The sequence below is a fragment of the Chaetura pelagica genome, unplaced genomic scaffold (assembly GCF_000747805.2).
Source record: "Chaetura pelagica isolate M959 unplaced genomic scaffold, ChaPel_1.0 scaffold737, whole genome shotgun sequence".
NCBI lineage: Eukaryota > Metazoa > Chordata > Aves > Apodiformes > Apodidae > Chaetura > Chaetura pelagica.
The window spans coordinates 998,416-1,018,385 of NW_009953813.1; the positions used below are offsets into that span (position 1 = coordinate 998,416).

At 38.2% G+C, this 19,970-nt stretch overlaps 1 protein-coding gene across 1 annotated transcript in view; it reads left to right on the forward strand.

The window, feature by feature from the left end:
- AGBL1 (ATP/GTP binding protein-like 1) overlaps positions 1-19,970 on the forward strand; it is a 276,400-nt gene that overhangs the window by 154,056 nt on the left and 102,374 nt on the right. The window contains exons 20-21 of the mRNA XM_010001309.1: positions 1,008-1,139; positions 5,150-5,326. Of these exons, the coding sequence (XP_009999611.1) occupies positions 1,008-1,139; positions 5,150-5,326 (309 nt within the window). The remainder of the gene's footprint in view (positions 1-1,007; positions 1,140-5,149; positions 5,327-19,970) is intronic.

The following is a 19,970-nucleotide window of genomic DNA, read 5'->3' on the forward strand; positions in this document are numbered from 1 at the left end:
TGTCTCTGATATATGCCATGAAAAACTGTTTCAATGAAATCTTGAAGCTCCTTTGTACTCAGTGATGAGTAGTGGTTTAAAATGAACCAACTCCTTCTCTTTAGAAATTCTTGTATTTTCATTGTCAGGTTTCAGAATATTCCTGATAAAGACATGGAAAATATATGTAACAGCAGTGTATATATTGACTTTATATCTCAGAGGGCACTGAGATTGATTATTCTTTAAGACTTCAGTCAATATTTACTTCTTGGGTCATTAAATTGTGATTTTCATTTCTATAAGAGTCGATACCTGCCTATGAAGGCAATCAAAGCTTCCGCTAAAACTGGTGATGCGCCTTGTGCCTAGTTTATATGACAGCTGAGATGAAAGAGATGGATTAGATAGACAGATAGATTAGACAGTGTGGAAAGAGATGATTTGCCATGAAGATAGGTCATGTGTGTGCTTGGCTTCCAGGAACTCATGCAAAGACCTGATAGCATTGTGCAGTACAGTTGTACAATTATCTTTCCCTGAAAATTAAGTATCACAGGTTTTGAATTTAAAGAAGCCAAAGTGGTGTTTAATTGCTTGGGGAAGCATAGATTTCAAATCTCATGAGGATAAAGCTGGAGTTTAGGAGTTTAGATGTAGAAAGGTTGGGACAAATTGCTCTGTTGTTGTATTGTCAGTTACCTTGAACCCTTCTGCTCCTAAGTTGCCATGGATTCTTGCACAGATGTCATGTTTATTTCTGCTGCAGATGGAAATGCAGCAGTCTTGACTCTGGATCCCTGAGATCATGTCAGATTGAATAGATAAACCAAGACACAACTGGCTAAAGAAGTTTGACAGATGTTATAGGCATGACACAGTCTAAGCTCCTCTGAAGAGACCTGAAGAAAATATTAATCCTCCACTGCAGTCTTACAGTTCTTACTGTGAATAACCAGGAAACTTTTTCTTTGTCAATGTTCAAGTCTAATTTTTTTTAATATATATATATTATTTTTTCTCCCTAGGTATTCTGTGACTACCATGGACACTCCCAGAAAAACAATGTGTTTCTTTATGGCTGTAGCATCAAGGAGACCTTGTGGCAAGCAGGCTGCATGGTTGACACAGCAGTTATCACAGAAGATGTTGGCTATAGGGTAGGACCACCTTGTTCTTTTCTGTAGTTCCTGACATATGTGTGCACCTATGCAGGTAATATAAAATTTTGGAGATAGGTGTAACTTCCCGTACTCCAGAGGAGGAACAGTCCAAACAGTTCCAAATCATGCATAGTATTTTCATGCACCAGATATTGGCAAGAATATTGTCAGTAGGTGGGTCCCTATTTATTTAATGTTGGTAAGATGTTGTGTAATAAACTTTAGCTATAGACTAATAGGGCAGCCATATTTTTGTGTGTTTTGTAATTTCTAAACATACAGAAAATTTTGTCCCCTTACCTGACCATAATAAGAAAACCAATAGGAAATATTTAATGGTAACTGAGAAAATGACAATGTACCACTGTCCTACTCAGTTGAATTACTTCATTACAAAATGCTCCTTGTTCCACTGAAAAGACAAGAGAATTCAACAGCAGTCAGAGAGATCTAACATAGTGGAGTTATCTCCACAGCAAGTGCCTGGTGTTATAGCTAGGAATTTTCTTCTGGAATTAGAGCAAATACTAAAACCTGTTTTATTTCTACTTCATGTGAATGTCTTGCTCATCAAGCTGCTCTCTATAGTTCCTGTTCATCTATTTTCTTTTTTTGTGTCTGGTTAGATGATATTTTCCTCTTAAATGAGACATTTCTGTGGAAAAAAAAGAGTCTCTTATAAATTCTAGTTATAGTCTTAAAACCCATCATTTTCACCGAACGTTAGTTATGGCCTTATACTGATGATAGAGGTATAGCTTTGTTCACTCTAATCTGAAAGAGGTTGAAAAGTCTTTCTCAGGTTATATCTCTTCAATTTTTGCTACTTCAGCACAAACACTGATTATCCTCCCATAAGGATGCCACACTTTTCTCTGTTCATCTTATGGCTTTATACCCAGCATGCTGAAACTTTACTAGAAGAAAGTGCTTCAGCCTTTGTCATGAGGGGTCCCTGTGGCAAGCATTCTGTTTCACAGAGAAAGCAGGGAGGATACTTACAGCCAGGACATCTTTTGTTGTGTTTGAATTCAGAAGGCTTGAAAAGACTGAGGATGGTTTGCTGCTACACAAACAGAATTCAAATGCTGATGTCAGCATACGGAAGCTGTCTTGAATTTGCAATGAAGAAAGGCTCCAAGGCTGCCCAAGAATACTCTGCATTGGCCTAAAGAAAGATTTTGTGGTTCAAATCCTCTCTTTTGCACACAACAGGGAGGTGGGTGCCTGCTGCACTTCCTGTCCATGAGTCACCCTCTTCCTTCTTAGGCAGGGGAATCTGGTTCTATAGGAGAACATGCTGCAATTGCAAACTGCAGCAGGTAATCACTACAGCCTCAGAGCAACTTCCTGCTTGCACAGGATTCTCTCCTACCTCCTGGAAGTAGTTGGGGATTAATCTGGCCTCCATGACTGATTTTTCTCCTTGGGAGCAGAAACCAAATACCTTAAGAATTCATTGGTTGTTTTTGTAAATGCTTTTGCCCTTATAGGCATGGACTCAGCTGTGGTCCTTGCCAATATAGAGGAGGAAGGGTCTTCCTTACCTCATAATATTTGGTGTCCTTGAGTGACTTGTGCAGCATGGGCAATGCAAAGCCCACCTTGAAGATCTGTCCTTTTGATAGTCATTCCAGACCCCTTTGACAGCAATTTCTGCAAGGACATGAGTAAAGAATTATAATTCCTTTCTCTCCTAATGGAACTGGAGGTTTATGGACAGGGTCTTGTGTGAGGGGAGTAGCTTCCGTTGCTGTTGTACATGCTAAATTCAGCTGCGTGTGAGAAAGGGAACACAGTCACCCTGCTGCAGTATTATAAAAACATCCTTTAAAAGGGTGTGCTTTGACTCATTCTAAATATACTATTGAAAGATAATTAATGACAAGAATAAGTAGAGAAGAAAGAACCATTAGTGTGAAGTCCAGTGAATGCTGGTAAAATGAGAAGAATATTAAATTCAGATTTGTTAATACTCCTAAATGAGACTTGAATGCAAAGACATTACTGTTACCTGTCAGCATCTTTATTTAATTAAATGTAAAAAGATTGATTATGTATATAATTTAAATTGTTTCAAAAAGCTAAACTGGATTAAGGATCTGATTATTGTATTTAACAGTATATATTTGCCAAAAAAAAAAAAAAAGTGTGTTGGTTCAGATAAGAGCAGAATACAATTATCTGATACTTCACATACAGTTTAACTGGATTTCATGATCATGCTGAGGCTTAGAAACATCTGGATGATATGGCTCTGCTGCATTTTTTTAAAATTCTTGTTCAACCTGAATTAGGGAAACTGGAAGCGCCGTATGCAAGCATATTATTTAGTGATTCCCATGCAGCAAGTAGCATTTTAAAGACAATCCAGAAGTGCTGGATGCTCTGTTTGAGGCAAGCAGCCTATTTTAAAGATCCCTCTGTTCAGTGTGCCCACAGGAAAGGGAGTACTGTACCTCTTAGCACACTGGAGATCTTGACTTAAGAGTGAGGCTCATGGTGGTCTCACATTTAAAATGGAATCTCTTGCTAAATTTATTCCAGTTTTTCCACCTCCATTTTTTTCATCTGAAAAATTGGTATTATAGATCTTTAGATTTATACCTTATAGAACTAGTGAAGTCCATTGACAGCTGTAGACAGAATATACTGAAAAATTAGTTACTTTTTTATTAGGGGGATGTACATGGTTAAGCTGTTTGCAGGAGATATTACAAAATAGTTTAGGCCAAAAATTTATAATTTACATCAAACATGTTTTGGAAAATGCATTCTACTTTCAACGAAACCAAATATTCCTGTGCTGTGCTATGAGGTAAAAGCTCAAGAGAATAGAACTGCAATTGCTCAGAATCAGCCAGTGAAACTGATTGTTATTGGAAAGTGAAATTAGATGGTTGGCTTTCACCACCCAAACTGAAAGAAATTCAAGGGTAAATGCCATTAGCAATAAGTGCAGATGTTTAAGAAAGCTGTAATCAAATTACATAAAGAATGTCCTCGTTTTGCTTGCTCTTCTTTAGATGGATCAAATGGTCTTTTTGGCATATGTTATGGTTGGTAAACTAGCACTAAATTTAGACACACCTAAAGGTCTGGTTTCCACACAGAGCACACTTGGGGTCAATATATCTAGTATATGTTTTTATAGAGTGTATAAGTAACACATCTAGCACTATGTAACAACTGGCAATTGTTGCCTTTTCACTGATGGGAATACTTGATACTTCAGTGAGTGCAGACTTTGTTGTTAGGAAATAGGATTTCTAGAATAAATAAATCACTCAGGGCTAAGATGTAATTTTTACTGTTTGGTTTTTTTTTATGGTTCCTTTTTATTGTGACTCTCTAACTGAAGTGTATAAAATGTATCATTTGGATTCAGATGAGAATGTTTTGGTTTGTTTCACAATACCAGTTACTTAAATGTTAAGCTCTATTTTCATATAATTGTATGTGACCTTCCGTGAGAATACACATCCCCTTTCTCTGCTGTGTGTTAAGTTCAGACAAAACTCCTCCTGTAGCTGGATCCCTTGTCAAATTTTGGATGCATGATGGGAGGAAGTAGAATATAGCTGGAGCGGAATGAAAATATCAGGTACTGAACTGCAGTTTAACTACAATGACCACAGCCCTCTTGACCAGGTGTAGGTTAATGCTGAAGCAGCCTGAAAATAATTTATTTTTTTTTTTATTCCAGCAGTCCCAAACAATTGGGTGTAAAAATGTTTGATTTTGAACGAGATATACCAAGTGTACTGGATATTGTGCATTTTAGTCCTTGGGATGAAACAAATATTAGAATCTGGAGATGAAACTAATGTTAGAATCTGAGGATTTCACATGGGATGGACATGTCAGTGCTCTCACTAACAGTGTTTACAAATAGATTTTAGTATTATACAGATAAAACCCACAGAACTTTACATATGTGTGTATGATGTAAACACATGTACACCTGTTCAATTAATTTTCTCATCACTGCTGATATTTTCTCCTAGACTCTTCCTAAAATCCTGGATAAAGTGGCCCCGGCATTTGTCATGAACAGCTGCAGCTTCCTGGTGGAGAAATCCCGGGAGTCAACAGCCCGGGTGGTGGTATGGAAGGAAATGGGTGTGTTGAGGAGCTACACCATGGAGAGCACGTACTGTGGCTGCAGCCATGGACTCTACAAAGTGAGTAAATCTTTCAAGGAACCCTGTGCCACCCTCCTCCTAATGCACATCTCATGAGCTTGGAGCAGTAAGGCAGAGGAAATAGCTGTTGTCTTGATGCTTAACATTGTCTCATCTCTCCAGACCCACGTAGCCACACTTCTGAGTTTCTACTCAGTGAAATCTTTCTGTTATTTCTCTCACTCTTAGTTTCTGTCAGGAAAGTAGAGTCCTTGCCGTGAGGTTTATTCAATACTGAAATAAAAAGAAACTCTAGTCTAGAGCCAAAAGTGTTAACCTGAAGGAAGGAATGCTTTTGAGATGGTACAGGGCACTAATAAGAGAATTCACAGTGTTGTAAAAAATGTGTTGGCAAGTCTTATGGACGTCTTTGAGCCTAGTTCTAAGGTAATTATCTTGAGTAGTGTTGGCACCAAGATCTTTGATATAGGCTACCTACCTGAATATTCACCTAGCCAAATTTGAGCCTGCAGTGAGGATCCTGTGTTTGGAGTTGCCTGTTACTTAGGGCCAGAGCTAGCTAATCTGAGGCTGGTTTTGACAGCTGTCCCTTAGCTCAAGGTATACCTGTGATTGTGATCTAGACAGACCTGAATTTCACATCAAATGAGTTTCCAGTCTTGATAGGAAGGGCTGAACACATACTGAATGCATCAGAGATATCAATGTATGAGATGATCCTGGCAGTTTTTAAGTACACAGGATGAACTCTGTTAATTGCATTTGCGTGATCATAATTCTCCATTCACTCAAACAGTGAATTATTTCTCTTCCCAAACCTGTTGCTTTCATTGAAAGGCTTCCATATTCCACCTCATTTCTCCCACTAGGGAGCAATCCTTATCATGCAGCATTAATAAGCAGTTAAGGAGCCTAAAAGATTCTTAAGGAAAGGGCCATTATTACAAATAACTATTAATTAACAAGACATTAAAATTATTATCTTTGGAAGCTCTATACTAATGCTTTTACCTCTCTGTAGAATGTAGCCAGGAAATACACAGCTGCTGTTTCAACCATGTTCTACTATACACACATCAATTCCAAGACAGGAAAGGCAGAAGAAAAAACCAGCAGTTTAAAGGAGAATATAATTGCCCTGGGCATTACATCTAACACTACCTACTCCTGAGAAGTGTTAATGGTTTTTTACTAGGCACCACAGGTCAGGACAGTGGTTTTGAATCTTTTTTAGACAGCAGGGGACAATCTACCTCGACTGAAGTCAATGACAAAACTCCTAGTGATCTCCATAGAGAAGGATTTCACTGATTTCCTAGATAACCACAGTATGACCTAAAAACAATGATGCATAAGATTGTATCAAGATCTAATGATTTATTCTGTTTCTCCTTCAGCATCTGTGAGGTCCTTAACCCAAATTTGCTTAATTTGTGCCATTAGATACTTGAAATAGTAGAAAAAGAACATTAAATGCCACATTCAAATGTTGCACTTAAGCACTGTGCCATCCACAGGGACCCTGTATTATACAGTAGAGGCACTAAAAATAAGCAGAAAGACCTAATGCAGATGGTTCAGGATTCTTTTTTTTAAAAATAAATACTTTAAAATGTATGAAATTATATTTTACGTTCTTTCTTATCCTCTTTTTATCACTGATCAGCATCACAGGCAGCCCCTGAGGACAGGAGCAAGTTGACATGTGAGAGCTTGTCACTGGTGACAGGATCCAGTGTTCTTATAGCTTATAAGGACGTCTATAAGCTGTAAAACAGTTCTGAAATTTCCATTCTGAGCCCCCTGAAAATCTGAGTCCCAGTTGGATTTTTGGGTTATTTTTTGAGGTCCTGTATCCTTTTTAATGATTTATTTTTCCTTTGTTTAGCATTGTAATTTCTCTCAGTGGTGGAGGATACATAAATGTTCCCATTAGGGGGAATTTCTTCACCATTTCTTCATCATAAGGGTAATCCAAACATTTCTTGCAGTTTCTCTGATTTGAGCAGTTTTAAAGTATTTCCACTAATTTTTTTCTGAGTTCACTAAATACCCAAATTGTTAGTATCAAAATGGAATATAATTTTTTATGTTGACATTAATACTGGAGCTGCATATAAACACATAAACTATCTCCTTCAAATAATTTACATTGACAGGCTGCTGCTTCTTCCTTTTAGCTTTCTTTAGAGTTGATTCTTGCTTCCTTGTTTACTTGTTCTTACAAGTGGATTATTTAGGATATGGACTGGGCAGGCTGACCTGAAGATTTTGTTGCAAAATACCGCTTAATACTCAGCTTCGACCTATCAGAGTCATCTGATAGGGATTGTGCAAAGGGTTTAGGAAGAGCAGGAAAGCCTTAGAAAGGCCAAGGTAAGCCAGAAGATAGGTTTTCTGATAGAGTGTCTAGGAAAAATCCTGCTAGAGTTTCCCCAAGAAGTGTGTGTGTCTTCTCTTAGATTGAAACATAGCCTTCATTTTTACAGTAGTTTAATGATTGAAAGGTAAGGCAGGAATGTGGTACTATTGATATGTAAATGAGAAAGATAGTGACCCCAGCCTCGTTTAGAAGCCATTTGATTTCAAATGGAGATGAGGGTGGAAATGAGGGGAGAAAAGAAGTGGTTTGTCTCTGTCGAATCTCCCTGTCTGTGTGATCAATGGAAACACAATAAGCCAACTACCCTAAAGGAAGAGAAACATAAAATTAAAGAAACTATTGATCTTATCTAAGGTTTTTTTCAACCTAAGGAAGAACAAAAGGAGGAAAAAAAATATCCAAACTAATTTTCATTTTGTCTGGATTGCCCAATTCAGTCTTAGAGGAGCAGTGTGCCCATTTGAAAGTTGCTAAAAGCAAAGCAGCTGATTTTCACCAGAATTTCTCTCTCCTGCTTCTGTCAGTTTAAAAGCCACTGGTCAAAACAGAAAACAATTTTTTAAAAAAAAATTATTATAATTTCTTTGCTTCATCTTGTTTGAGCTTTTACTCCTCCAAGCCTGAAAGCAAGACTGTACAGTAAGTTCTGCTTAGTACAGGTACAGTCTGGTAGCATCATCATCCCAAAAGAATCAAATTTCCAGTAACACATACTGTTATTTTCCCATTCCTTGTGTGACTGACTGTTAAACTCACACATCCTTTTGCTGTTGCCATGTTCTATTCTGTTACACTATTTCACTGTTCTTCTTGATCCCTTGTTACCTACCCTACTAATTAAGACCCTTCTATAGCTATTGCACAGTCCTGTTCCGTTCACTACTGTGTGTGTCATACTACAAGTTAACATCTTTTATGCCATGGTATACAGCTGAGTTCCAAACTGTATGTCTTGCTAAAACAACAAATCTACAAAATGCAGCCTCATGCTGTATGAGTACATGCTGTTGGAAAAGCATTTTGCTTGGCATGTTGTGCCTGGTGGAGGAGATGGAGTACTAACAGAAATAGATTTTAGCTTCTTGCTTCGAAGGGATTATAAACCACAAGGAGTAACAAATGAGTTTTAAAATTATTGCCGATATCTTGGCAGTGTCCTTTGAAAGAGATTTTACTAGTGATATGGATCCCTCTTTGAAGAAAACCTTTGGGAGAGCATAATAAAGAGAATTTTTTTCTGTCCGGTTTAATGCTTCTCAGTCAGAGGAATTGAATACCCCAAATTTTCTCATCAGACTTGATTAGAGGAAAAAGCTGTTCCTTTTTCAGAGAAACTGGAAGCAGAGAGATCAGCACCAAGCACTGTGGACATGCAGTTCATAAGACTCTGTTGATAGTTATTCAAAATGTCTTTGTTAAACAAATGTGGTGAGAGTCTAATTGGAACACCTGATGTTTCCCACCCCTTTAACCTGGCTAGCATGACCTGAATTATTTAAAATGAATAAGGAGCTACTGATTAACCACAGAATTGTGGCTGAACTAAAGCAATATGCCAAGACCAAAGCCTTCCCTCTTTCTAGTTTTTCAGAGGTGGACTTCTCTGGTTTGAGCTGTTTCTGTCCAAATTAGCCAAATTGCTACCAATGTATGTCTTTTCCATTGAATCACATCACTATTTTTTTAATAGTTATCTATAGGAAATGAAATATTTTCTTAGTCTTCCTTACTATTCAAGATTACTTGCCAAGTTTCTGTGAATAATTTTAATCCATGCTTTATTCATAAGCAGTTTATTACAGTTAATAGAAATTGAGTTGTTTTGATGGAGTTTGCAGGTTGTATGATACTGCTTCTGTTCTTCACTCAGATGTATATTGTTTGTGTAATTGGAAGTCTGGAGCACAAATTTACAAATAATTTTAATTTGGCCTCTTGCCAGTGTTCAGCCACCAACAAAAATGGTTTCAGCAATATTCTTACCACAAAGCATGTTTGATAAGTACTTGTAGAAATAAAAAGTAAAGGAATAGGATGTATTCTATGCTTTCTTTGTATATTTCTGGAAAATGCCTATGTTGTCTTTGCAAGTCAGACAGACTTTTCTTCATTTCTGATTTCTTTTGTCCTCCAGAGCTTGCACTTTTCTGAGGTATGGGCAAGTCCCAAAAGCACTCAAAAGTTTATTTTAAAAAAATTATGTCTAAAATGTGTGTGTTTAGCTGATCCTCTGTGCTCTGGGGATCTCATTCAAAAACAAATGCTGAGAACAAGAAAGATTTTCTTTCTGATAGTTCTGCTTCCAGTTCTGGTCCAAGGTGGCTCAAATTGGAAGCAGCTGTAACAGCAAGGAAGTACAAAAAAAACCCCAGTTATCTAATAGCAATCTAAGGACTGAAGGTTCAAATAAAGGGTTTCGCTTGTTCTGTTTTCTTAAGTTGTTACCCAAGGCAAGAGTTTGTATCCTATTTGCTTTATTTTCCTGCTTCTATTATTTTTGCCAACCTCTTGCACTAATTGATTGGTGATTCATTTAGTAAGATATTCTAATTATAGCTTTTAGGCTTGTGGGCCTCACTTCATAAAATTATACAAAGATTAATGGCATTTTAAAGTGGAGGAAAGGTGTGTGGGGGAAGAGAAGAGAGGGTTTCTGAGCAAAGAGATTGGGATATGGTAGGTGTTTGTATTTGTTGTAGATCCGTATATCTACTGCTGCAGGATTTTCCTTCGTTAAGTTGGTTTGTTTGTTTTAATTAGTTGATAGAATGCTAAGTAAAAAATCACATGCCTAACTGTTCTCGAATCTGTTTGGTTTGTGCCACATCAAATGATAGGAGTTTGAAGGTGTGACTTTGTCACTCTCAGACTGTTTGGAAAAGCAAGGACAGAACTTGGATAACTTCATAGGGATTCTTTGGCCCTTATATCTCCAAGAAAACTGCAGTATGTCAGTAGGACTATCCTGGCTAGTCTCATATTTCTTGGTGGGTAGTAAGACAGTTGTATTAAGGCAAGTGAGACCAAAGACATGAGATGTAAAGATCATCTCTGTTCCCAAAAGTCATGGGTGTTATTGCTATAGAGTAACATTTTGTTGGAGGTGCTCAATATTGTCATATGAGAGGACCATTTATTTTCTTTAAAAATCTGTAAATTTTGCAGATCTTCAGACCTCTATGACCTGTCTTCCCACTTCTTGATCCACTGACTGACACCAAGTCAGTTTATCCTTGCTGGTTTTGGAAAGATCAGCAGCTGAGTAGGGTCACTTTTCTTGTAATAATTTCTGAAGGAGGCTTAATTCTCATTTGTTTGGGTTTTTTGGGGGGGCAGAGGAACTGGTTTGGGGTTTTTACCCTATTTATAAAACGACCTGTTTTCTGGGAAGTGTGTGACTGCTTGAAGCCTTTCACTGAGAATACTCGGCACCCCTCTTCCAATGTTTGCCAAAAGTAGGTGCTTTGTGAATGACTCTTGAAAAGCAATAGTCTCTTAACCAAATAGACTGAGTATGATGCTGTGCAAATAAACGGACATTTTCTCAGGGCAACTGAATAGTTCCTTACCTCTTTCAAGAAGTTAACACAGGGTGTTTGCCTGCCAAATACTGTGCATTAGTCCATCTGTTGAGGTGTCCCGTGAATGTTGCCTTGAAACAGATTTTGGAAAACAGTTCTCCAAGACACCTGCTGCAGTGGATTGCAGCTGTCTCTCAGGCCATCTGCTTTCCTGTTCCCAGCTTGAAAGATTCTAGTTTTTAGGGGACTGAGGGATGTTTCATTGTGTTTGAACTCACAGGGTTAGTAAAAACAAGAGAGAATTACACTTAATGGGGAAGAATGAATAGAGTTTCTTTAGCCTCCCTGTCCCCAGAGCACTCAGGAACCCAACTCAAGAATTGTCAAAGACCACTGGACAGCAGTATTTTAGTCTTTTTCATTATTAATGTGTATCCAAGTGTCATATCAAGGCAGAGTTGGATAATAAGCTTCGGAGAGATATTCCAGGGACCTGGACCATCTTGGAAGGAAGGATGTGTTGGCAGTGCACTGGGAATAGCTTGTGAATGTGTTCCCTCCCTCTTAGACTCTGTATGGAAGGAAACAATAGTGCCTCTGCCAGCTCCATCCTGATAAAAACCAAGAGAAGCATCACATTGTATCTTTAGTCACGTACTAGACTGTAAGTTATTCTGGCTGCAGACATTTGGTTAAAGAAAAAAGGAAATTCTCTATAGAAGAGCTGTCACTGTGGTGATCTTAACACAGTTCAAACTGAGTTTGAGGCTCCTCTAGTGGGAATGAGCCACAGGGAAGTCATATCACAACCTATTCCCACAGCACTAGTCTTTTAAGCTTGCTGTGTGATCCTGTTCTGAACTTTCCCACCAAGGTTAGTACTTGTGCATTAAGGTTTGTATAGTGTAGTTTAGTACTGATCTTTGGCATTTCCAGATATTTTACTCCCAAACATAGCTTTTGACACAGCATTCATGACAGGAGTGATGAATCCTTACAGTGCCATAATGTGTGTTTTATGATATTTAATTGCTGAAGCAACATAGTGATTGGGCTGAAGTTGTGTCTTTTGGTTTGTAGCTACATAACCAGTGTTTTCTAGTCCTGTTAGGCTCTATTGAGTCCAATGAGTTAGTCCTGGATGAGAACTCTCCACAGGCATCCCAGGGTGATGCTACAGGCTGCCACAGAGCAATTCTAGCAGTGAAGACAACTTTGGGCTCAAAAGTGTTGTCCTCATAACATTTCATGTGAGTAGATGTTTCTCTAGTTTCCTTCTCCTTCAATGTGAAGATATCCCATTATATATCTGTAGAAACAGGAGTGATGAAGACAATATTAGCATAAAATTGAATAGACAAAAGACTGTAGGTAGAAGAACATGGAATCTTGGGTTCCATTTTAGGACCTCAGAGTCATGCAAATCATATTTCTCTGTCTCAGTCATTCAGGCTGAAAAATAGGATGCAAATCGTGGCTTGGCAGGAAATATAGGCATTATATCCTAACCCAGATTTTCTTGGTAAAAACATGTTACAAAAGGAGAAAAAATATGGTCTTGAACCATAAAGAAGTGCCAGATTTGCTAGCTTCTCTGCCTTTTGGAACCAATTTCAATGTTGACATTAAGGGGATATCTGTTTCTCCAGCTCCTAAACAGACAGCCTGGCCCAATCTGCAGCCTTTTGGCAGAAGGAGTATCTTAAATCAACTTCTTTGTCTTCATTGTTGATAGATTATTGGGTGCTGACTTGCTGCACAACAGAAGAATAAGTCCCCTGCCATATGGTTAAATTATGGCACAATAAAAAATGACGACAGGGGTGAGATCATAATAGATCTGACTCTGCAAAGCTGGGAGGTGTCCAGTTCTGTTGAGGTTCAGCTGCCGTGGCTGGCATGCAGAACAGCCAAGCAGAGCACTCATGTACCTCCTCTTGGCCCACCCTTTTCCACCATTATATAATTGAAGCGTTTGCCTTAGCTCTGCAATTTACCCCTCTTCTTTGGGGCTTAGCCTTAGAGTCCTTGTTCCAACAAATCCCTGCAATCTCCTGTCTTCCTTTCATGTGCTAATGGTGTTAGAATTTCCTCATTAGTAGTTCACTTTTTATTAAACCAGGGGACACAGCAAACTCTTCAGGCCTGAGGAGTGCAAAGAAGACATTATCTCTTTATTCTTTCCTATCTTGAATGCTGATATTCCTCTAGATTTCTTTTTTCCCAAATGTAATGCAAAACAACAGATGTTTGTCCTTTGCTTATGGGATCTTTCTCCCTCAGCTGCTTTTGCACTTCCCTAGATACCTGCTTGCAACTCAGTCTTTCCATATTTCAATGCTGTCTTTGAGAAAGGAGTTGATCGATACAGACTTGGTGGGTTTATCAAACTATTTCTTTACAAAGGAAATGAACAAGACTACATAGAATCTGAAGAGCAAGAATCCTGTAATACCCATCTTCCAGAACTGGAGAGGGCAGGATTAGATGAAAGAGTCTCAAGTTTTGATATTACTGGTCTGGGCAACACACCTACTTACAGCAAAAAAAAAATCCATTTGCAATTGCACTTGAGGTTGCATGGAGGAGAGATTGCGTTTTATGAGGGAACAAGATTTGAATCAATGGCTGACCTCCATATTTTCACCCTGCTGACAAGCTACTGTTATTTTCACCCTGTTTGAAAATAAACAAAACCAGTGTACTCATGCAGAGACATAAAAACAACTAATGCTGTCACCTTGTGACCAAGAAAGTGGGTCCTTCCATGTGCTGTAAGGAGGAACAAACTTTCTTAGTATTGAAATCAATACTGTCATGCTCAGAAGTCAAATAGTCTTTTGTAGTGCCAGAAGGCTGAAAACGACTAGCAATTTGTGGTCAGGTTAATCTCTGAATTGTATTTATTCATTTTATGGATATAGTTGAAGACCTGGTTTGACTTCAGATGTGGATTTGTTTAAGCCTTAGCTCTGTTCACAGTACAAATTATTGGAGCAAACAGAAGACTACAGAAGTGAAGCAAATTAGATGCTTAAAGGTGACTTTTAATTTTGTATTATAAATATTGTAGCATGACAGAAATCAGGCAATTGCAGTCACACACGTGTATGTGATTTCTCTGGTTGAAATGTTACTGTTTTATTTGAAGCCCACTAGGCAATTCTGAATGGCATGACCTTGAATGCCCATGGGATTTTCATCATGCTAAAGAAAAATCTCTTGAGAAGGGTAAGGAATAGAAAAACAACATTCCTAAGGAAAACTAACTACAGTATTTCAATGGTGTCCCTTTAAAAGTCCAAATATCACTGCACATTATCCTTTCAAGTTTTCAGTGGAATTACAGCAGCTAGCTTTTTGATTTCTGATGTCTCTCTTGCTTGTTAATCTGGCCCCGTGTGGATTTATTGTACAAATCTATTTGGCAGCTGAAAATTGTCCTTTGATGAAGCTCCTAGTCTAATAATTAACTCCTCAGGCATGGAAAATAACAATGGGGAGGTGGTAAATGCACAGGCTAAAGGAGCCATGTTTGTCTTTCAGTCTGCATGGATTTTAGAAGCATCTAAATTTTCAAGTCTTTCACACACAGGATTTTCTGCAAAGATTGATTTTGCTCCTCTTAGGATCATAATGTTTGCCATGCTGGGATCAGATCATTGGTCCATATAATCGGTATCCTGCCTCATACAGAGGCTGGTTCCTCATGGCTCAGAAGAGAACAAAACCAGCCTGTAATGCAGCTGATTCAATTACACTAAGACATGGAAAGGATGTAATCCTACCAGGCTGACCTGTCTCTCCTCCACATCATATACTGCAGCATGAGGTCTGATTATCATTATCACAACCTTGAAATAATGAGTTATATTTTCTGTGAATAATTATGACACCTTTTAATTCCCTTTCATAATCTCTTCTCAGACAGGGCTTCCTGCAGCGGTGAATTCCACTAGTTGATGTATCTAATACGTATATGCTGTCCAATATTAAATGTAAGCTATGTATTAAAATCTGAGCTCTGTTCTTTCTCTTTTGCCCAGTATACCAGAACTGACTTTTATTTCTCTGCCTCAAAGGTACTAAATTCCCTCCTCACTGACAGAGTACTGATCTTTCTTTTTACATAAATCACAGTATGTTTCCTTACCTGATGCTGTAAACATCATCAATAATACTGCATGTCTGCAGAGTGGACCATGTGGTGGGTTTTTCCTTGAGTTAGTGTCAGGTCTTCCAGTTGGATAAGGTGGATATTGCATAAGCCCACAGTCTGGAGAATCATTCTGTCACAGGTCCTTGATGACAGTAGTAGTGTCCCTTCTATGCAGCACAGCTCCACAGCTTCTCTCTGTTTCTGTGACTTTAGACATTGGAAGGGGGTGGTAGGGGATCCCAAATCAACAGCAGCAGAGAGGCCAGCATGCTGCACTGCATGTGTACGAGATCTATATGCATGATGGCGTATGAAGCAGGACTTGGAAGCAGAAGTCACAAGTCCAGACTGAATACTTGACAAATATTTCAGCATTATAGTAAGAGCAAAGTAGGCTTAGTTCTCTTGCTCTTGTCTGGATGTCCAGATGCAGCCTGGCTTGTGGCAGGGAAAGCTGCAGTCTCTGGGAAAGGTATTAGGCACTGAAAACTGAAACTTAATAACAAATTAATGCAGTTTTAGAAGTTAGGAGGGACCCTTAGCTCATCTGGTTTGACCTCTTATACTTCATAAGCTTTTGAGCTTCCCCGGTGCAGCTTTGTAGAAAGCCTGGTAAGTTGTGTTTCTGTAAATAGGTTTTGTAGAAAAACATTCCGATTGGATTTGAGAACATCACATGATTGGAAATCCATCTGGTCCCCTGGTATTTTGTTCAAGGGGTCAGTAACTTAAATATTATTGCCTTATTCTATTTTGAATTCATCTGCCTGCTGTGTTTAGCTTCTTTCTTGTTATTTTTCTCTGCTACTTAAGAGACACCTTTAGTAACTTGCAGTTTGTTCTCTTAAAGATACTTGCACAATGCAGTCACATCACCTTTCAACTTCCTTGATAATTAAACTGGCTGAATTCTTTAATATATCATCTATAACAGAACATACAGAAAAGTGCCTCTGAATTAGCTAAAGGTGCAAGTGGAAAGCTAAACCACATTAAGCTACATGTCAACACTCTGAAGCAGAATGAGGGTGGCCTTAATTAAATTTGGCTTAACTAATTTCTTAAGTAAATTAAGCCAAACTGAATTGCAAGCACTTTAATTCTGAGTAACAGAGCAGAAATATGTGCTTCTGTGTGTGATAAACTTGTACTTGTAAGGGTTTGCTTATGCCAAATGAGCTCCAAGACAGAAGTTGATATGCCTTGCAGGAGAGTTTTGGATAGAATTTGGATTTTTATGGTTTATCTTAAGGTATGACTCTATATTTCCAACTACATATGAATAATGAAAACATAACATAACTTGCTGTGATCTGCCTTGGATGTGCTAATTTTTGTCTGAGGAAGAATTTTTTGGCTGCCAGTTGGTGGGAGATCTACAAGTGAAGAAGATACATGGTCTAAAGAGAGACAATTCAGCACAGTTTACAACCTGCAGAAGGCCAGGTATTGGGGACAATTCAGAAATCATTTGCATACATGTCATAAGTGGAGAAGAGTCAGACAGGAGGAAGCTGAAGATACTAGAAATGAAAAAATGTTGGTCACTCACAGCCATCAGGAGAGAGCATTTGAAGATGGTCAATGTTGATGTGTGATATTCTTCTCAGATATTTGTAAAGACAACTACTGCAATATAGAGAATTAGAAGGATATTTTTGATGAATGCCTTTCAGTGTTAAACAGAAGAGATCACACTTTTGAGGGACCTGTGTACTTCAGAGGAAGAGAACTAATTTTTCACAAGGCAAAACAAAATAATGCCAAAATGAGGGGAGGCAGGGGAAGCAAGGTCTGTGAAAAGAAATGCAGTTCAAAATCAAATAGTTTGTCATATAGAAATTGAACCAGTGTGGGAAAAACTGCAGAAGGAATATGCTTGTTAAATGTCTACATACTACTGCTAAGTATCTGAGGAATGAGCAATTGAAAGATCTTGCAGATAAAGTATAATGTAATTGTTCATACTGAAACCTGCTAGGAAAAGTACATTTTGGAAATTTCAGAATCTGGTGTACTGCCAGCTTGGGATGAATATAAAGAGTAGTGAGAATGCATGGCTGGGGTTGGAGGGAAAGGCAGCCTGTTACATCTTCATTTACTGATAATTCAGATCTATGTATTCACAGGAAGGCTGACAAAGTCTAGGAAATGAGCCTACTTGCCACACTGAATCAAACTAGAAAATGCAATAAGTTACCCCATAAGTACCTGTATTCAGTACACAAAATTGAATGTGTAGCTGCGGACTTCAGTTTGGGTGAGAAGTACCTGAGATTTCATGTGACAGCAGTAAATATTATTAGATTCCAAACTTCAGAGATTATTATTTTCTAACACAAAAAAAAAAAAATATTAAAAATTGAATCCAATGTAACTCTATTTTGGACTACATTATAACAGGAAAGGATGAATTAATCTTTGTTGTGCAAATTTGTGGTTACCTAGACACTAGTGATGATGACCCAATTACATTTAATATGGGGAGAGGACAGTATTTCTATTAACATGTGTTCATGTGTATTGTTTCCTTATTAAGGAATGATTTTCCTGACCTGATGAAATATTATAAGCAAAGAAGACCACAAGAAATAAAAACAACAAAACCAAAAAATCCACAAAACACAAACCAAAAGTGTTATGAATAAATATTCAATTTTTTTAAAGGATTTTGTTACCCGTCCAAAAGGTACAATTCTCTGATCAAGAATTGGGAACATACTCAGCTAAAACTGATCCTGGTTTAGTAGTAAAGAGAAAAAAATAGTGTAAAAGTCAGTGAATCATAGTATAGATGTAAAATCTACAGGACTGATTATAGCAAGACAGATTTCTGTTATTTCAGTCTCAGTTTTTGTTTGTTAGCACTAATTGTTTACTAGTATTTCTGAATATAATGAGTAAACAAGAATAGAGGTTATTTTTGTAAATGTGCCTGATGAAAATAATCTCTTCTGAGTGATAATAGCATATATTTATTGTCTCTGAACAAAGAAAACTGGGAAAATAGATACCAGCCAATGTGAAGTAGGAAATGGATATAAGAAGCTAAAAGGTAAAAATTTGTGGTAGTCAGTATTAAGAACAGTAAGAAAGCATTTGATACAATAACTAGAAAATAAGCTTGAGAAGACTACTATTGGAATTATTGCATTGATAACAATGTTCAACAGCTGTTGGTCAGCAGATTGCAAGTGTAGAGTCTTGTTCTGATTTAGAGAGGAGTTTATACGATGATTTTATCTTGCAAGATCACAGAATCACAGAATGTTAGGGTTTGGAAGGATCCTCTGGAGATCATCAAGTCTAATCTTCCTGCCAGAGCAGGACCACCTAGGGCAGGTCATACGGAAATGCATCCAGACAGGTCTTAAAAGTCTGCAGAGAATGAAACTTCACAACCTTTCTGGGCAGCCTGTTCCAGTGCTTTATAACAGTCAGTGCTCCATAACAGCCAGTCCTCCCAGTTTCATATTTTTCTGCCTAGGCTTGAGAAGTAACAGGTTTGTATCTAGCTTTTATCTGAATTAAGAAGAAAGGGTAGGTATAACCATGTCATGATGAGGCATATATTACTCACTGGATGTCAGTGAGGAGTAAGAAGGGAGACAACCTCATACAATGCAACATAAGTCTGAATAACTTGGTACCTAGCTTGCAACCTTCAGGTGTCCTGCATGCAGGTGAACAGGCACCTGGAGTCAACACTGTAGCCTGTTGCCACTAGAATGAACCTTTCCACCAAAGATGAAAGCAATCAGTGTGCTATATGATGGGGTCTATGTTCCCTGCAGTCTGATGGCCTATATGGATTTTGCAGTAGTCAGCTGGACACCAGTTTTGCAATGACCTTTTTAGAACAGCCCTTTTGTCTTTTCCAGTGAGGGAGAATGAAATAAATGGGATCTGAAAACAGAGCTCAGGCTGGCTCTGAAAGAGTGACAGAAAGGTCACCTTTCTGATCAAGGCAGTATGTTTAGTGATTGGAAGGGCTTCCATGGCAAAGCACTGAAGCTTTTTCTGGGTCAAGCACAGCCCCACTAACCCCTACATACATGGAAATTATGTAAATTTCTCATCTGATTGACCAGCTCTAAGTAAATGTGTTGCACAGACTGGGTACCTGCAGCAAGCTACCAAAACTGCTTCTATGGTTTCACACATTTGGTCCTCACAGATATTTGCCAGATCCTTTAATTTGTCTACCTTGAAATATAATTTCTACTGGCTCCTCATATTAAATGTCTGCTTTGAAAATAAGCTTTGTCATGACTAATGCAAAATTCAGTACAGTGGTTAATTTAACAAGATAGATCAGCAGACATCATACATTTATTAAACAACCATAATTATATTTATATTAATGCCGATCTCTGACTGGGAGAGGTTCAGGCCTGGCGTAATAGGATTTGTTCCTTATGTAGAGGTGATATCTCTGAATAGATAACAGTGAGAAAGTCAGGATTGTGAGAATGAAGCCATATTGTGGGTTGAGGTAGCTCTGGGATGTTCAGATGCTGGTTGTGCAGGTGAGGCTGTGGGCTATGACAAAGATACGTGATTAGAGCTCCTGTCAGACTTTGGGATTACCTACAGCTTTTTAGTTATTCTGGATGCTGC